This window comes from Dendrobates tinctorius, unplaced genomic scaffold (assembly GCF_039654945.1).
Source record: "Dendrobates tinctorius isolate UK_male_01 unplaced genomic scaffold, ASM3965494v1 ptg000057l, whole genome shotgun sequence".
Taxonomy (NCBI): Eukaryota; Metazoa; Chordata; class Amphibia; order Anura; family Dendrobatidae; genus Dendrobates; species Dendrobates tinctorius.
The window spans coordinates 11,519,725-11,537,298 of NW_027361725.1; the positions used below are offsets into that span (position 1 = coordinate 11,519,725).

General features: G+C 44.6%; 1 protein-coding gene across 1 annotated transcript in view; it reads left to right on the forward strand.

Moving 5' to 3' along the window:
- The window catches only part of LOC141091979 (uncharacterized), a 107,028-nt gene extending 92,208 nt beyond the window's left edge, over positions 1-14,820 (forward strand). The window contains exons 3-4 of the mRNA XM_073577799.1: positions 13,432-13,588; positions 13,701-14,820. Coding sequence (XP_073433900.1) covers positions 13,432-13,588; positions 13,701-14,802 — 1,259 coding nt within the window. The 3' untranslated portion in view covers positions 14,803-14,820. The remainder of the gene's footprint in view (positions 1-13,431; positions 13,589-13,700) is intronic.
- The last annotated feature ends 2,754 nt before the right edge of the window (positions 14,821-17,574 follow it).

Genomic DNA, 17,574 nt, shown 5'->3' on the forward strand with positions numbered 1-17,574 from the left:
AGGAGCTTTCCTTTCTGGGGAACATCCTTTCTGCCAATTGGTTTTGAATGGATCCCAGAAAGGTATAGGCCATTGTTGACTGGGTGCAAGCCAGAGACCTCAAGGGTCTGCAGCGTTTTCTGGGTTTCGCCAATTATTATCGAAAATTCAACAAGGGGATTTCTCAGGTGGTCAAGCCACTCATCGATCTCACTCACAAGGGGGTTGATCTCAATATCTGGTCACCCTTGGCGGTTGAAGCATTTACTACATTAAATAAGTGTTTTAATGTCTGCTCCTGTTTTCGTTCAGCCAATCCATCAGAACCGTTCACTGTAGAGGTGGATGCATCAGAAGTGGGAGTGGGGGCAGTGTTGTCTCAGGGACCCGTTACTTTGACCAATTTAAGACCATGTGCCTTTTTCTCTAGGAAGTTTTCTTCTTCAGAGAGGAACTACAATGTTGGTAACCGGAAGTTATTGGTCATGAAATTGGCTTTTGAAGAATGGAGGCATTTTTTGGAGGGGGCGGTTCATCATATCACGGTGATTACAGACCACAAGAACTTGTCTTACATTGAATCTGCCAAGCGGCTAACTCCTAGACAGGCTAGGAGGTCGCTTTTTTTCCTCATATTTATTTTTCTATCACTTTTCGGCCAGGTTCCAAGAATATCAAGGCGGATGCCTTATCTCACAGTTTTGATCCGATATCAACCCCTGAACCTCCTTCCACCATTCTTCAACATGGGGAGGTTGTTGCTGGGTGTATCCTCTGAATTGGAGTGTGAAATTTGGGAGGCACAGTCTCTTGCTCCTCCATCTTTGCCTGATAATAAGCTCTTTGTTCTGGTTCAGTACCTGTTGAGGATTCTCCGGGAGTTCCACGATTTTGCTCTCAGTGGGCACCCGGGGATCTCGGCCACCCAGAAAGCCATTGCTAGGCTGTTTTGGTGGGCCTCCATGACCTCTGATATCACTAGGTTTGTGTCTGCTTGTGATACCTGTGCCTGTGCCAAGAGCTCCCATAACCGGCCAGCTGGGGAATTTGTGCCATTACCAATTCCGGATAGACCTTGGGCTCATTTGTCCATGGATTTTATCACTGATCTCCCTCCTTCCAATAGCAAAACTGTAATCTGGGTAGTGGTTGACAGATTCTGTAAACAGGTGCATTTTGTATCTTTGACAGAATTGCCTAATGCAGAAACACTATCCAAGTTGTTTGTTGAGCACGTTGTGCGGCTGCATGGTGTGCTTTTGAGTGTGGTTTCTGATAGAGGGGTACAATTTGTGTCCAAATTTTGGAGGTCATTTGGTAAAAGATTGGCTGAGTTTGCATTTAACAATCGGATTAACCAGTCCACTGGCACCTCTCCACTCTTCTGTAACTATGGTTTTCACCCCCATTTTGGCGAATTTTCCAGACTGGATTCAGGATGTCCAGGAGCTGATAGGGCAGTTCAATGGTTGGGGGAGGTGTGAAGGGAGGTCCAGAAGAACATTGGGTAGGCTCAGGGCAAACATAAACATTTTGCTGGTGGGAGATAAAGTGTGGTTGTCAGTCAAGAACATTCATCTAAAATTTCCTTCTGCTTAGCTAGGTCCCAGGTTTATTGGTCCTTACGAGATCATTGAGGTTGTCAATCCAGTTGCCTTTCGCTTACGCCTTCCCCCGTCGCTTCGGATCCCCAATGTGTTCCATAAGTCCCTTGTTAATTCATTTGTAACATCCTCTTCTTGGTCCCCATCCCCTCGGCCACCTGTCTCTGTGAATGGTCAGACTGAGTATCAACTGGAATGGATTGTTGATTCTCGCATGGTCCCCAGTTCACTTCAGTATTTGGTCCATTGTAGGGGTTACGATCTTGAGGATCGATCCTGGGTCCCGTCGTGATCTGTCCATGCTGATCGATTGGTTTGGGCGTTTCATGCATGTTATCCTGGGGGTCCGATGGCCCCCCTTGAGAGGAGGGTACTGTCATGATCCATACCATGATTTGAGTCCTGACTTTCCATGTTCCCGGTCTGTCTGGTCATTTCAGGGGTTAACTTTTCTCAGCCTCAGTCTGGTTTCAGGTTTGCTATTTAGCTCTGCTACATCCTGCAGGTGGTGTCAGCTATAGTTCTGCCTTCAGCATGGTATATCCTGATTTGTAATGCTGTGATCCCTGATGTGCCCCGTGTCTGTTTATTCTCTCTGTCTGTCCTGACTCAGTGTTTCGCTGTAAGTTTTTTGACTCCCTGATTTTTATTCTGCTTGCCTTTGGACCTGCTTCTGTCTGTTGTCTTTGTCTTATCCGCTTCCGAACGTTGATGAACCCCTGGCTTGTTTCTGACCACGTGTACTGCTGTGACCTCTGGTACTTCTGCTCCTGTTTCTGACTCGTCTCGTCTGACCACTCTTTCACTACCTGGTGGTGCTTGTGCTGCTGCTCATTGTTGCTATGGTCTGTATGCAACCTCAAATGGCCAAGTTCTCCAAAAAATATGACATAGTTGTCATGGGAGATTTCAACTATCCAGACATTTGTTGGGAATCTCTCTCAGGCAAAACTAACAGGTCAAGGAAATTCTTATCCTCTCTTGCTGACAACTTTATCTTCCAAAAGGTAGGGGAGAAAACAAGGGGAACTGCTACCTTTGATCTAATCCTTACAAACAGGGAGGAAATGGTTGAGGAGGTAAAAGTGGCTGGGACCCTAGGAGGTAGCGACCATGCTATTTTAGAATTTTGGATAACTAGAGGAGGAAGACATGTGAAGACTCAGACGTCAAGGTTAGATTTCAGAAAGGCAGATTTTAAGGGATTCAGAAAGAGAATTGGAGGGATCCAATGGCTGGATATCCTTAAAGACAAAAATGTCCAGGAAGGATGGGAAATCTTGAAAAATGAAATTCTCAAAGCACAATTGTTAACAATTCCAAAAAGAGGGAAGAATAGGAAGCATTTAAGGAGGCCAGGATGGATGAACACAGAACTTAAGCACATGCTAAAAAGGAAGAAAAAAATGTTTATAAAATGGAAAGAGGGAGGCATATCTAAAGAAGAATATAATGCTGTCTGCAGAACCTGCAGGGAACAAATCAGATTATCTAAAGCTGACAATGAATTGAGGCTTGCAAGAGATGTCAAAAGCAATAATAAAGGATTTTGGGGATATGTCAAAAGTAAAAGAAAAGTCAAAGATGCTATTGGATTTTTACAGGATGAAAATGATGAAATGGTAAGACAGGATGTTGAGAAGGCCGAACTTTTAAATTCCTATTTTGCATCTGTTTTCTCTCAGAAAGGAAATGTAACATCAACTGTTCTTCACTGTCCTATTAAGGGAATAGAAGAACCCAGGATATCTATAAACAGAAAGATAGTGAGGAAACACTTAGCTAACCTAAATGAATTCAAGTCACCAGGTCCAGATGAATTACACCCCAGAGTACTGAACGAGATAGCAGAAGAAATTTCTGAACCCCTCTCCAAAATCTTTGAAAATTCTTGGAGAACAGGAGAAGTCCCAGAAGACTGGAGAAGAGCAAATGTTGTTCCTATCTTCAAAAAGGGGAAGAAGGTGGACCCAGGCAACTATAGGCCGGTGAGTCTGACTTCTATACCAGGAAAGATCTTTGAACAAATTATTAAACAACATGTATGTCAGTACCTGGATAAGAATGAAGTGATTAAACAGAGTCAGCATGGGTTTGTAACTAATAAGTCATGTCAGACTAACTTAATTTCCTTCTATGATGGAATCACTGATTGGGTGGATCAAGGAAATGCTGTAGATATAGTATATCTTGACTTCAGCAAAGCATTTGACAAAGTATCTCATACAATCCTTATTGAAAAAATGTCTAAGTATGGAATGGACAAGGCAACTGTTAGGTGGATTCATAATTGGCTTAGTGATCGGACCCAAAGAGTGGTCGTAAATGGCTGCACATCCAGTTGGAAGAATGTCTCAAGTGGGGTACCACAGGGCTCTGTCCTGGGCCCTGTATTGTTCAACATCTTTATCAATGATTTAGATGAAGGAATTGAGGGTAAACTGATTAAATTTGCTGATGACACAAAGCTAGGAGGGATAGCTAATACTACAGAAGAGAGAGAGAGGATTCAAAAAGATATAAATAAACTGGAGAAGTGGGCAGCAACAAACAGAATGGTTTTTAACAGGGAAAAATGCAAAGTACTACATCTGGGCAATAAAAATGAAAAAAGCATATACAGAATGGGAGGAATAGGGCTAAGCAACAGCACATGTGAAAAAGACTTGGGCATACTAATAGATCACAGACTGAATATGAGTCAACAGTGTGATTCAGCAGCAAAAAAGGCAAATGCAATTCTAGGATGTATTAACAGAAGCATACAGTCTAGATGACGTGAAGTCATTATTTCCCTCTACTCCTCTTTGGTCAGACCTCACCTGGAATATTGTGTCCAGTTTTGGGCACCACATTTTAAAAAAGACATCAACAAACTGGAGCAAGTTCAGAAAAGAGCGACAGAATGGTGACCGGTCTGCAAACCCTGTCTTATGAGGAAAGGTTTCAGGATTTGGGAATGTTTAGTTTGCAAAAGAGAAGACTGAGAGGAGACTTAATAGCTGTCTACAAATATCTAAAGGGCTGTCACATTGTAGAAGGATCAACTTTATTCTCATTCGCACAAGGAAAGACTAGAAGCAATGGGATGAAACTGAATGGGAGGAGACACAGATTAGATATTAGAAAAAACTTTTTGACAGTTAGAGTGATCAATGAGTGGAACAAGCTGCCACGAGAAGTGGTGAGTTCTCCTTCAATGGAAGTCTTCAAACAGAGGCTGGACAGACATCTGACTGGGATGATTTAGCGAATCCTGCTTTGAGCAGGGGGTTGGACCAGATGGCCCAGGAGGTCCCTTCCAACTCTACGATTCTATGATTCTCTTCCCTCACCAGCACCCTGGTGGAGGTTACGCTATACTGCACTGCAGTAGCATGACAGTCTGATTCAGCGGGTTCAACGGTTGGGGGAAGTCCAGAAGAACATTGGGATGGCTCAGGGCAAACAAACATTTTGCTGCTAAGCGACGATCTGCAGTACCTAAGTTTCCGGTAGGAGATAAAGTGTGGCTGTCTACCAAGAACATAGGTCTGAAACTTCCTTGCGTTAAGCTGTCCACCAAGTTGCCTTTCCTTTACGCTTACCTCCGTCGCTTCAAATCCCCCAATGTGTTCCATAAGTCCCTTCTTAAATCATTTGTAACTTCCTCTACGGAGTCTCCACCTCCTCCGCCTCCAGTTTCCGTGAATGGACAAACTGAGTATGAACTTTAACGTATTGTCGATTCTCAGATGGTTCGCAGCTTGCTTCAGTACTTGGTACATTGGAGATGCTACGGTCCTGAGGATCGATCTTGGGTCTCGGTGTGATCAGACCATGCTGATCGGTTGGTTCAGGCTTTTCATGCACATCATCCTGGGAAACCTGGGGGTCCGGTGGCCCCTCTTGAGAGGAGGGTACTGTCATGATCCGGATCGGGTTTTGGGTCTGGTCTCTCCTTTCCCGGTGTTAGGCGTCGGGTTCCTTCAGCTGCACAGCGGAAATCCAGAGCCTTGCATTCAGCGGTCTCCCATTCTCCATCAACCGCAGAGGAGCCTGCTCAGCAGTCCCGTCATTCCAGACCAGCTCTGTGGGTCTGGCTTTTGCTGCCACCTCTGGGCCAGCAATAGCTACGCAGGTTGATCAGTAGCAAGCCACTCCAGAAGCTAAGTCCTTCCCTCGCTCCACTGAGCATGCTCACGAGACGACCTCCAATTGGAGATCGGGAGTCACATGCACAGGTCCTTCTCCAGATCTGATTGGTCCATCTCAGGGATCTGGAAGCTTCTGGAAGGTCTTGGCTATAAAAGGTTTGCATGGCCGCTCGGCCATGCGCTAGTATAGACTCTAGTTGCTACCTGTGTGAATGATGACGGATGCATGGACTTGCACATGACTCATTAAGAATCCCTTCCCTCTGATATTACGTGTGTGGATAGGGAACTAGTGATAGAGTCAGCGCCAGTCAGTGGCAAGCTACAGGCCACAGTGCATATCATCTACAGTACTAGTGTCCGACAGTGTGCCTGCTACTGGGCATTGTGGTACAGCGGCAGTGTATGTCACCATGCTGCAGTAAGAAGTACTTCTTGGCATCCATGGTTGTCCTGTGACCATATACTGTGCGTGCAATCCTCTGAGACCTGTGAGTCCAACAGGCTCAGCATTTGTGTTCTCTGTGAAGTAAGAGCGTCCACCCAGTGCACACCGGGTGACGTTCAACCCGCGTGCGTTATGCCGCCATATTGGGCATCTGCCATTACGTAGCAGCAGCGTAACACCTCTGCATGGTGGACCCCGAGCGGCAAACGCACTTACTATTATTTATTACTTAGTGCATTCTGCCGTCCCTAACACCCGGGCTGGTCATTCAGGGGTTAACTTTCTCTGCCTCATTCCAGTGTCAGGTCTGCTATTTCTCTGTGCTGCATCCTGCAGGCAGTGCCAGTTATATTTCCTTCCTACGGTGTGTGTAGCTGGCTCTGGTGAGACTCTGATTTGTCCTGCTGTGTTTAGCTGACTTTGCCCGTGTCTGTGTACCCCTCCCATACCCGTCCCGACTCTGTGTCTCCCTTTGTGTTTGGACTCCCCAATACTCGACTCTGCTTTGGCTCTGACCTGATTCTGTCCCTTCCTTCTGGTACTTCTGCTACGGACCGGTACTGACCTTTTTGCGCTCCTCTAACTCTGTGTTTGGGATTCCCCTTGGTACCACGCTACTCTGGTATCGACCCGGCTTGTCTGACTATTCTGCCTGGTGGTAGCCTCGGTGCAGTGCTGCTGGTCTGCTCTGAGCAGGATCCCAGTCCTCTGTCCACTCTGCTGCCATCTAGTGGAGTTTTGCGTTACTCTGCATTTACCTGCAGTGCTAAAGCATGACATTATAACTGGCCCTACATTTTTTTTCTCTCCGCTCTCTCTCTATGGATCCACTTTGTACTCTTGTGGATCAGATGTCTAATTTGATTCAAATGATGTAGGATTTGTCTGTGGAACAGAGAGCCCTGGCTACTTCACATAATCAACTCCAGGGGGAACTTACTGAGATGGTTAAGTCCAGAAAAATATAAAAGAAATAAGATAAAAGAAAGTGTAGATGAGAGGACCAATGATGGCAGGACAGGTATGGGGAGGAATGAGAAAATGGGGGTTTTTTTAAGCCCTTCAGAGACTTCTTTGTCCTATTCGAATCTCAAAAATTTCACTTTCTAGAGTCCATTTTTGGGAGGTAAAATTTTATTCAAAAACCCTTTGAAGTTATTCTATTATACAAATCGAAGTTTGTCTCCCAAATTTAGTGAATCTTGACAAAATCTCATGAAATTCAATTGATCCACTCTGATAATAGAAAGTTTTATATTTACCACTAAATCCCTATTAAGATGCACAATGATATCAAAACAGTTCTGGTGGTCCTGAGGGGATGGCAGACGAGGCGTCAGATCTGGATCTTACAATTGTAACCACTTTTTATAACAGTTTTTGTTTTTTCTTTACATTCCACTATACAAGAAAAACAAACATCAACTTCTGAGATATCACAAGCCGAGGAGTCATTGTTATTCCAAACTAAACAATTCACCAAATAGCCCATTAACACATTTGCATATGAGAGAACACCGGGTTCCTATCGCAGCTTCCCACAGCTGCAGGTAACAATCCATCTAGAAATAGAGATAATTACATGTCAGCACAAAATAAATTATTTCACTTAAAACATCTATCTGGACCAGTGGGAGTTAATTGTATAGTCCTAAGAAAAATGTACAACAGTGCCAGATTTTTTTTTTATTTGCATATCTCATAAGATAAAGATCATATTTGTTGGCACAAAAAACACTAATAGATTTGCTGTTCCAGAAACAGCGCCAATCTTGTCCACAGGCTGTGAGCGGTATTGCAGCTACTACCCATTCAGTGGGAGCATTAAAAAGGGTCAACCACTAATTAATAGGTCCTGAGAGGTGAAGAAAAATAAAGATTGACATATTTCCCAGATCAGTGGCGCTCCTCTTTTCCCACCATTGTGTCCCTCTGTGGTCTGAAGAGATCACCATTTGGTGTCCAGGGTTTAGTCAGTCCAGGAAGAACCGAAGCAGCAAGCAGGTTAAGGCAGAAGAAGATATTACCTGCCATGAAGAGGCCAGAAGAGGGACCCAGTGAAGGACATGGTGGGAAATTGCATTCCGGCGTTAAGACGGTCGAATAATGTATACTATTTTTTTTTTCAACTCATAGTTTTACAAAGCATTTGGGTCTGGAGCTGTAATCAGAACATATATTTTTTAATCAGGTTTTTGTGTTAAATATATATTTTTTAAGTTTGCCAACTATTTTTTAACATATCACAATCTGTTGAAAAAATAAAAATCCTGCAATTTTCACTCTGGCCACTGGGGGATTTTTAGACTCCAACTTCCTTTTGAATCAGGATATAGCAGATGTACATTAGCCACAATAGTCATATACCGATCCTATCTTTTGCATTGAATCAGCTAATGAGCGTGGGCAAAGATTACCATGAAAGAAGGGGGAAGAGGTGAGCTGTAATGTCACCTATTGTGAACGGTGGATTCTGTGCTATCTACTGTATATAGAGGTGTTATAAGAAATTGTACAGGAGAAGGTGATCTGTGACATCACCTATATTGAATTGTGGATCCTGTGTGATCTACTGTATTTAGAGGTGTTATCAGTCATTGTACAAAAGGACGAGGTGAGCTTTGACATCACCTATTGTGAATGTTGGATCCCGTGTTATCTACTGTAGATAAAGGTTTTATCAGTCATTGTAATCCTACCTTTGTTGATAAATTCCTGTAAACTCCTCCCATAAGGATAGAAAGAAAAAGTCTAAAAATGCCCAAGCCACCAGTGTGACGATTGCAATTTTTCTATTTTTTTAACCCCTTTCCAATGCTGGACATAATAGTACACACACGTCAGAATCCCTCCCTTTGATGTGGGCTTCGGCGCTGAGCCCACATCTTTCCTATCACGTGTCAGCTGTTTTGAACAGCTGACATGTGCCTCTAACAGCCACGGGTGGAATCGCGATCCACCCGCGGCTGTAAACCCATTAAATGCCGCTGTCAGTCTTTGACAGCGGCATTTAACATAGTTACCGGCAGCACGTCGGAAATCCCGCTCATCGGTGACCCCATCATGTGATCGTGGGTGACAGATGGGTCCGCATGACAACCAGAGGTCTGAAGCAGACCTCTATGATTGGCATTGCCAGATTGCTATGAGCGTCGCATGGTTGTCGTCGCTCATTGCAAGTGAGCATTTCTGCTACATACAGGTGATCTGATCATCGCCTGTGTGTAGCAGAGGTGATCAGACAACTGCAGCTTCTAGTCACCCATGGAAAATTTTGAAGCTTGCAGAAAGAAGAAAAAATGTTTTTAAAACTATAAAAAAAATATACAGTTGTGCTCAAAAGTTTACACACCCAGCAGAATTTTTCGTTTCTTGGCGTTTTTTCAGAGACTATGAATGATAACACCAAAACTTTCTCCACTTATGGCTAGTGGTTGGGTGAAGCCATTTATTGTCAAACTGCTGTGTTTTCTTTTTTTAAATCATAATGACAACCCAAACCATCCAAATGACCCTGATCAAAAGTTTACATGTCAGAATTACGTTCTTTGGGTCGCCGCTACATTGCAATGAAATGCAATAACGGGCAATCAAAAGATCGTATCTACACCAATATGGTATCAATAAAAACAACAGCTTGGCACACAAAAAATAAGCCCTCACTACACCCTAGATCATGAAATATGGAGACGTTACATGTCTCGAAAAATGGCGCAATTTTTTTTTTTTTTACCAAGTTTGGATTTTTTTTCACCACTTAAATAAAAAATAACCTATACATGTTTGGTGTCTATGAACTCGTAATGACCTGGAAAATCATAATGGCAGGTCAGTTTTAGCATTTAGTGAACATGATATAAAGAAACAACTGTGGAATTGCACTTTTTTTGCAATTTTATCACACTTGGAATTTTTTCCCATTTTCCAGCACACAATATGTTAAAACCAATGGTGTCTTTTAAAATTACAACTTATTCTGCAAAAAACAAGCTCTCACATGGCCATTTTGAGATAAAAATAATAAAGTTATGGGTCTGGGAAGAAGGGGAGCAAAAAATATAAACACACAAATGAAAATACTTCTGGTCATAAAGGGGTTAATACATGTAGCACAAACCTGATTTGAACAATAGGTAATTTTCTGATGATAGCTTCCCTTTAACTCAGAAATTAATGATGATGCTCATAATAATAACTTATGCAAGTTTTCAAAACCAAAAAGTCTTACAGACAAAGCAAGTTTCTTTACCTGTTGACCCTCTCCATTTTCAGCTCTATACTGTAGGAGGAATAAAGGGCCTGTTACACATAGCGATATCGCTAGCAATATCGCTGTAACGTCACTGATTTTGTGACGTAGCAGCGATATTGCTAGCGATATCGCTACATGTGACACTTACCTCCGACCGGCTCCTCAGCGATGATCGCTGATCGTGCGAGAACGGCCTGGGCCATTTCTCGTCGTCCGATTCCTGCTGGGCTTCCTGTGGCGCCGACGAGCGACGTGTGGACGCGGGCGGGAGGACATCAGGATCGCCTCGTCTGACAGGTAAGTAACGACCGCCGACCCCTGCTATGTCGCTGGTGAGATCTGCCTGTGTGACAGCTCACTAGCGACCACTTAGCGATGCACCAGCGATCCATATCGTTGTCGGGATCGCTAGTGCATCGCTACGTCTAACGGAACCCTTAGGCTCAGCTTCTGAGAATGTGGCTTGTACTTTCTTACCCTTCACTACAATCAATTAGGGGAAGGATTCAGCTGCAGGAATCTATCACTCAGCCATAGGCCAGTTTAACATGTCCTGATATTTCTGGTACCGGAAAAACAGTACCTTAGATATCAGTGTCCGTATGTCCATGTGTGTAATACTTGTGGTATATGTGTGGCAACCATGTGCCGCCCTTGTGCAGCATGAGTTCCTCACGAACCAGCGCCAAGGAAGCCTCGGTACAGTTGGCGCTGTTCCCCTTTGTGCTGAAGACGTCTCTCATCATTGTCATCTGCTTTGCCGGCGATCAGAGCGAAAAGGGGAGAATGATGAGAGTTATATTAAACTGATAACAGCAATAGCAGGCAGCGACTGATGGGACTACTACTCCCATTAGCCTACACCTGCTCCTGCTAATAACAGTGAGTGCAGGCGGCGGCTAATGAACATATTCATCAGTTGCCGTCTGCACTTTAAATAAATAAATAATGGCATGGTTTCCTCATTATTTTTGATAACCAGCTAGGAAAAAAACTGCAATCCTCAGCTATCAGTTTTAGCAAGGCTGATTATCAAGAATATAGTGGTCACCATGCCGTATTTTTTTAATAATTTAAATAAATAATTAAAAATAAATGGCGTGGGGGTACTCCATTTTTGATAACCAGCTTTGCTAAAACAGACAGCTGGGGGCTGGTATTCTTAGGCTGGTCATGGATATTGGCTTCCCACAGCCTAAAAATAGCAGCCCAAAGCCACTCAGAAAAGGCATATCTATTAAATGTGCCAATTCTGGCACTTTGCCTAGCTCTTCCCACTTGCCCTGTGGCGGTGGCAAGTGGGGTAATATTTCTGAGATTGATGTCACCTTTGCAGTTTTTGGTGACATCAAGCCCACAACTTAGTAAAGAGCCCCTTTAATCTTTATAACTAACCTTGCTAAAGCTGACAGCTGAGACAGCTGAGCTGTCAGTTTTGCTTGGCTGGTTAAAAAAAATAAAGGGGAACCCATGCTGTTTTTTATTTATATATTTATACTCACATCATCCGCCGCCTGCACTCACTGTTTTTAGCAGCAGGTGTAGGCTGATGGGAGTAATAGTAAAAACGGCTACTGTAACGTTTTTTGTCTCCAGCGAAAAAGCCTGACACGCCGGATCCGGCGCGTCCGGCTTTTTCACACAATGAAAGCCTATGAGCGCCGCAATGCGCCTGATCCGGCGAAAGCCGGATCCGGTGGCCGGATCCGGTTTTTTTGGTCTGAGCATGCTCAGTAGCTCTGCCCACAAGACATATATAAAAGCAAGACAGTGGGACCCACAGCCACACCCAACATGCCACCCAAGAAAGCAACCAAGCGCAGGAGAAGGCAGGAGACCACTGCAGCACCATCAGCACCACCACCACCCCAAATGGAGCAGCAAATGGAACATGCTGAGGAGGGGAGGCCAGCAGCAGATGAGAGACGGTAATTATCAAATCCCCCATTCCTCCAAACTAGGGCTATTGAATATCAAGATATTCATTGGCCCTTTGTTTCTCTTTATTCAACAGCCGCCCAATAGATGCAGCAGCAGCAGCAGCAATGGCAGCAGCTGGAACACCACCCACAGGCATGGAGTGTGGCCACCAGGAAGACAGCACATCATCTTCTGGGAGCCCTCCCTCGCATCGTCAGCGTTTGACGGTAAGTTTTTATTTCCAAAATCCATCATCTCTGTAAATATATGTCTATTCATTGCCTTTTATTTCAAAACAGGATTCACAAGATGAAGAGGAGCTCCCAGAAGAAGAAGGAAGGGGTGGACAGACACTTGGAGTGGGCTCACAATTGGTAAGTTTTTTGCATCAAACGCAGAAACACAACATCACACTACACACAACACATAGAAAACAATGTTCTGCAGACCACACACAGCAAACAAATGCCTACATCCAAAGACATAACATTTTTTGTTTTCTTCTCTAGTCTTCCCAATCTGGTGCTCGGCCAAGAGGTCCTCGCAGTGCCTCCCAGGGTCGTCGGCGACAGCAACGCGGCGGTCACCAGCGTGTAAGTATAAATATTTTTGCTTTGTTTTTTGCACTTTTTATTTCATTTCTTTTGTGGAGGCTAATTATGTTATTTTTGTCTTTTTCTTTAACAGCCTTCACAGCGTGCTCCCGACTCTGACGGTGAGGATGGAGGACTCGATGTGGACCACCTCATCGATCTCGTCAGAGAAAGGGAGCCGCTCTGGAATATGGCTGACCGCCGCCATGCTGGCCTTATCGTTACCCGACGACTCTGGGAGGAAATCTGTTGGCTCCTTGTGGGCCGCTGGGAGGACCTCGATGCTCGGGCCCAGATTAAAGAGCGTAAGTATATACAGTAGCGGTTGCTTGATGTAAACCAGTGTTTCCCGAACTCCAGTCCTCGTGGTCCCCACGGATCATGTGTTCAGGATTTCTACTTACTATGGAAATCCTGAAAACATGACCCCTGGGGACCATGAGGACAGGAGTTTGGGAAACACTGATGTTGTATACTAACCACTCCTTTGTCGTTTCAGGGAACAGAATTGTGAATCGGTGGCGGTCTGTGAGGGATCGTTTCAAGAAGGAGTTCAATAAAGAGATGTGGGCCCCGAGTGGATCTGGAGGACGCAGGAGCAAGTACAAGTACGCACAAGCCCTGTCGTTCCTCCGGGAAACAATGGTCACTAGAAGGTAAATATTACACACCACATGTGAAAAAAAATGTTAGATGTAACTTTTTTTTTTCAGCCAGGGCCATACCATGTCAGTATTTTAATTGTTTTTTTTTCTCTTTATTCCACAGCACGGTGAGCAGCACTCGGGAGCCTGCACGATTGGACCCTTCTGAGGCGATCCCTGAGGAGACCGGCACCGAGGGACACTTCGACCGCCCCGGTACATCTGCACCTTCCCAGCCTTCCCACACATTCGACCCATCTGTCCCATCCACCAGCACAGGAGCATCGTGGCCGCCTACATTGCATGAAGCTGCTGGTGAGGAGATCGCTTTCCCTTTACCCCACCCTTCTGCCCCTGACACCTCTAGTACACCTGCGGGTACTGGGCGGCAGCGGCAGAGGGGTCAGGAAAAGAGTTATGCGCCAGAGTTCTTGCATCTGAATGCATCTTTCCAGAACTGTCTAAAAGTCTTGTCAGAGCAAATCTCCGCAGGCTTTCAGCAGATCAACTCCAGCATTCTGGAGGTGAAGACACTTCTGCAAACCATGCATTCAGAAGCAAGATCTTCGCCAAACCACACCTTTTTCAGGTCTGTTGTGGAGCGAATGGCAACACTATCTCCTACCCAGCAGATGCATGTAATGCATTCGTGCCACGGTGCTCTACAGCAGGTTACCTCCCAACCTCCACCTCCCACCACTGTAGTTCCTCCACCTGCACCCCCTCCAGCCACTTTCCATCCTCCCCCTCCTATTACATCTGCACCCCCTCCAGCCACTTTCCATCCTCCCCCTCCTATTACATCTGCACCCCCTCCAGCCACTTTCCATCCTCCCCCTCCTATTACATACCAGCAACCTCCCCAGTACCAGCAACCTCCCCATAACCAGCAACCTCCCCAGTACCAGACATCTCCCCACTTCCAGCAACCTGCCCCGTACCAAACTCCTTCCCCGTACCAAACTCCTTCCCCGTACCAAACTCCTTCCCCATACAACTTTCCATCAACATCATCTGCTCCTACAGTCCCTGCCCAACCCTCCACTCCACCGCCCACCACCTCTTCTGCCTCCCACATGTCCACCCATTCTGTAGCATTTTCCACACCATCACCTCTAACTGTTCCTTCCCCATCACGATCCCAGTCCTCTCTCCACACTCCCATTGTCGAAGTGTCCCGCAGCCCCTCCAGCAGTATTTCCACCCCACACTACACCGAGTTATAATGTTTTTTTTGTAATAAAAATGCCCATTTGGTTGGTTTCAAACCTTTATTAAAAAAGGTTTTTTAACTTTAAAAACAGTTTACACAAAAAAAAATATTTTAAATAAAAGTTAAATTATTGTTTACACTGGTTGTCTGTCATTTCTTTCTGCGGCGAAATATGTTTAAAAAAAAGGTTAAATACAGGGTATTTAAAAGGTGAAATGGTATTCAAAACTAGGTATATAACTGTGGGTAAATTTTAGCTTTTTGCCACAGTTGTGTTCCTGGTTGTGTTTGAAGCAAAGTATTTCACCTAAAAAGTTGTGTTTATTGTTGGTGATTTCCTAACAATGTACACAACTTTTGTTAAAAGGTGAAATACTTTGCATAAAACACAACCAGGTACACACCTGTGGCCTAAAGCTAAAAATAGAGACCATGACAAGATAGCCAACTTTGGTTGGCAAAGGTATATACTGTTGGTACAGAAGGTACACAAATTTGGTTAGGGCACAAATCTTTCACACTCTGTCATCCTGCCAGTGTACTCTGCCTTGAGGTGACATAAAGTATAGTGCAAAATTGTCCCTCATTACTGAAACCGTCACAGAACTTCTAGTGGTAATGTCATGGTAATCTTGCAAGGTGGTTTCTTCAGAGGTGTCCTCAATGGAAATGAGTTCCTTGCAGCTAACAAAATTGTGGAGTACCACGCAAGCTTTGATCACCTCATCCACAGTTTCTGTCTTGAGGTTGATCCCAGTCAATAGGACCCGCCATTTGGCTGTCAGAATACCAAAGGTACATTCAACCATTCTTCTTGCTCTTGTGAGGCGGTAATTAAAAATGCGTTTTGGTCTTGTCAATCTTCTGCTAGAGTACGGTTTCAAAAGGTGTTCTGACAGCTGGATGGCTTCATCCCCTACACAGACAAATGGCATAGGTGGACCAGATGTTTGCGGCAGCGGTCTAGGTGGTGGGAACTGGAAGGTGTTTCCATACAGTTTACGCCCCATGGCAGACAGTTTGAAAACTTGAGAGTCATTGGAGCGGCCATAGGCCCCAATATCAACCGCAATAAATTTGTATTCCGTGTCAGCGATGGCCATGAGGACAATTGAAAAATATTTCTTGTAATTGAAATATTCCGATCCCGATCCAGCTGGCTTTACAATGCGGATATGTTTCCCGTCCACAGCGCCCAAGCAGTTGGGAAACTGACATATCTGTTGAAACTTGTCAGCAATTTCAATCCACCTCTCTGTTGTGGGCTCTGGTAAAAACTCTTCAGCTAAGGAGTCCCACAGTGCACGGCATGTGTACTTCACAATTCCAGATATGGTGGAAATCCCGAGTCTGTACTGGAAATGCAGTGACGAAAGGGATTCTCCAGTTGCAAGAAATCTGTGGGGAATTAAAAAACAATCAATTAGTTTTAAATCACAGCATTACATACCAAAACTCAGCTATAACACTTGGAGATACAAATTACCACCAACAAGATTGCAGTGAAAGTGTGCTCTGATGCGATCACATCCAATAAATGTGGCTTACCTTAAAGTCACCATCAGACGCTCTGCGGGTGAAACAGAGAAGCGGCAATAGGTGTCCGCTTTTCTTATGAGGTGTGCAATGCGCTCCACCAAGTAATCAAAATTCTCCATTTTCATCCGAACATATCCAAAAAATTTCGGGTTTCGTCGAAGGTCCATGCAGAGTGTAGAATAGACCCCACGCGTCATTCTCTTGGCTGTGATGGGGTGGATCCACAAACGTCGTCTACGATGCCTGATGCGCTGCTGTCTCGCTCTCTCCTTCTCCAGAACAATCACCCTCAAACGATTCGCCTCAGCTATAAAATCCGCCAAATTCTTCAAAATATTTCCAATGACAACATCCATCTTCGCCAGTAACTTGCTCTTCTCTCCAACCTGCACTTTCTCCTCTACAACCTGTCAAAGAAGGGCTGTAGGAACATGCTATATATAGTTTTCCAGTAGCCAATCCCGTTCGGAAGGCCACAAGGGTCAATTTTAAAAACCGGATCCGGCGTAATCCGTCGAAAAACGGATAGAAAAACGGATGAACCGGATGAGACGGATACGGTTTTGTCTGTCAAGAAAAAGACGGATCCGGCAGAAAACCAGATCCGGCACATCAGGTTTTACAAAACATTTGCCGGATCCGGCATTCCGGGACGACGCCGGATCGCGTCTGACGCCGAAAACCTGATGTCTGAAAGTAGCCTAATCTTGTCAACCTTAATTTACTTTATAATAATAGTTAGGCATTGAAAACTGGGGTTATTTGGCTAAAGTTGTGGGGGGGGTAGTGCTGGCTCCAGATTTTTGTGAGCCCAGGGCCAAAGAGTGTCACTGGGCTCCTTTAACACATGCCACAATTCATGATCCTCTGATATGGCAGAGAAATAGCGGTATAGTACAATGAAAAATACTTCACTTCTTATAGCACATGACTGATATCCATTTTAAATTCTCCAATAGCTCCAAAAACAGACAGTATATTCCTCCATACAGTATTATGGCCACCGCATAGTGCACCATACAGAGTAATGAGGCCCATATATTTCTCCATACAGAATCATTGGTCCCATATAATGTCCCATACAGTATATGATGAGCTCCACATAATGCTACAGTATATGTTGTTCACCATGGATGAAGCGCCAGTGTCTTATGGGCCCAAATAATGCTCATTTCTAATGCTCCAGTGTATAATGGGCCCTGTAAATGTTGCTCCAGTGACTGATGTCCACCTTTGGAATGCTCCA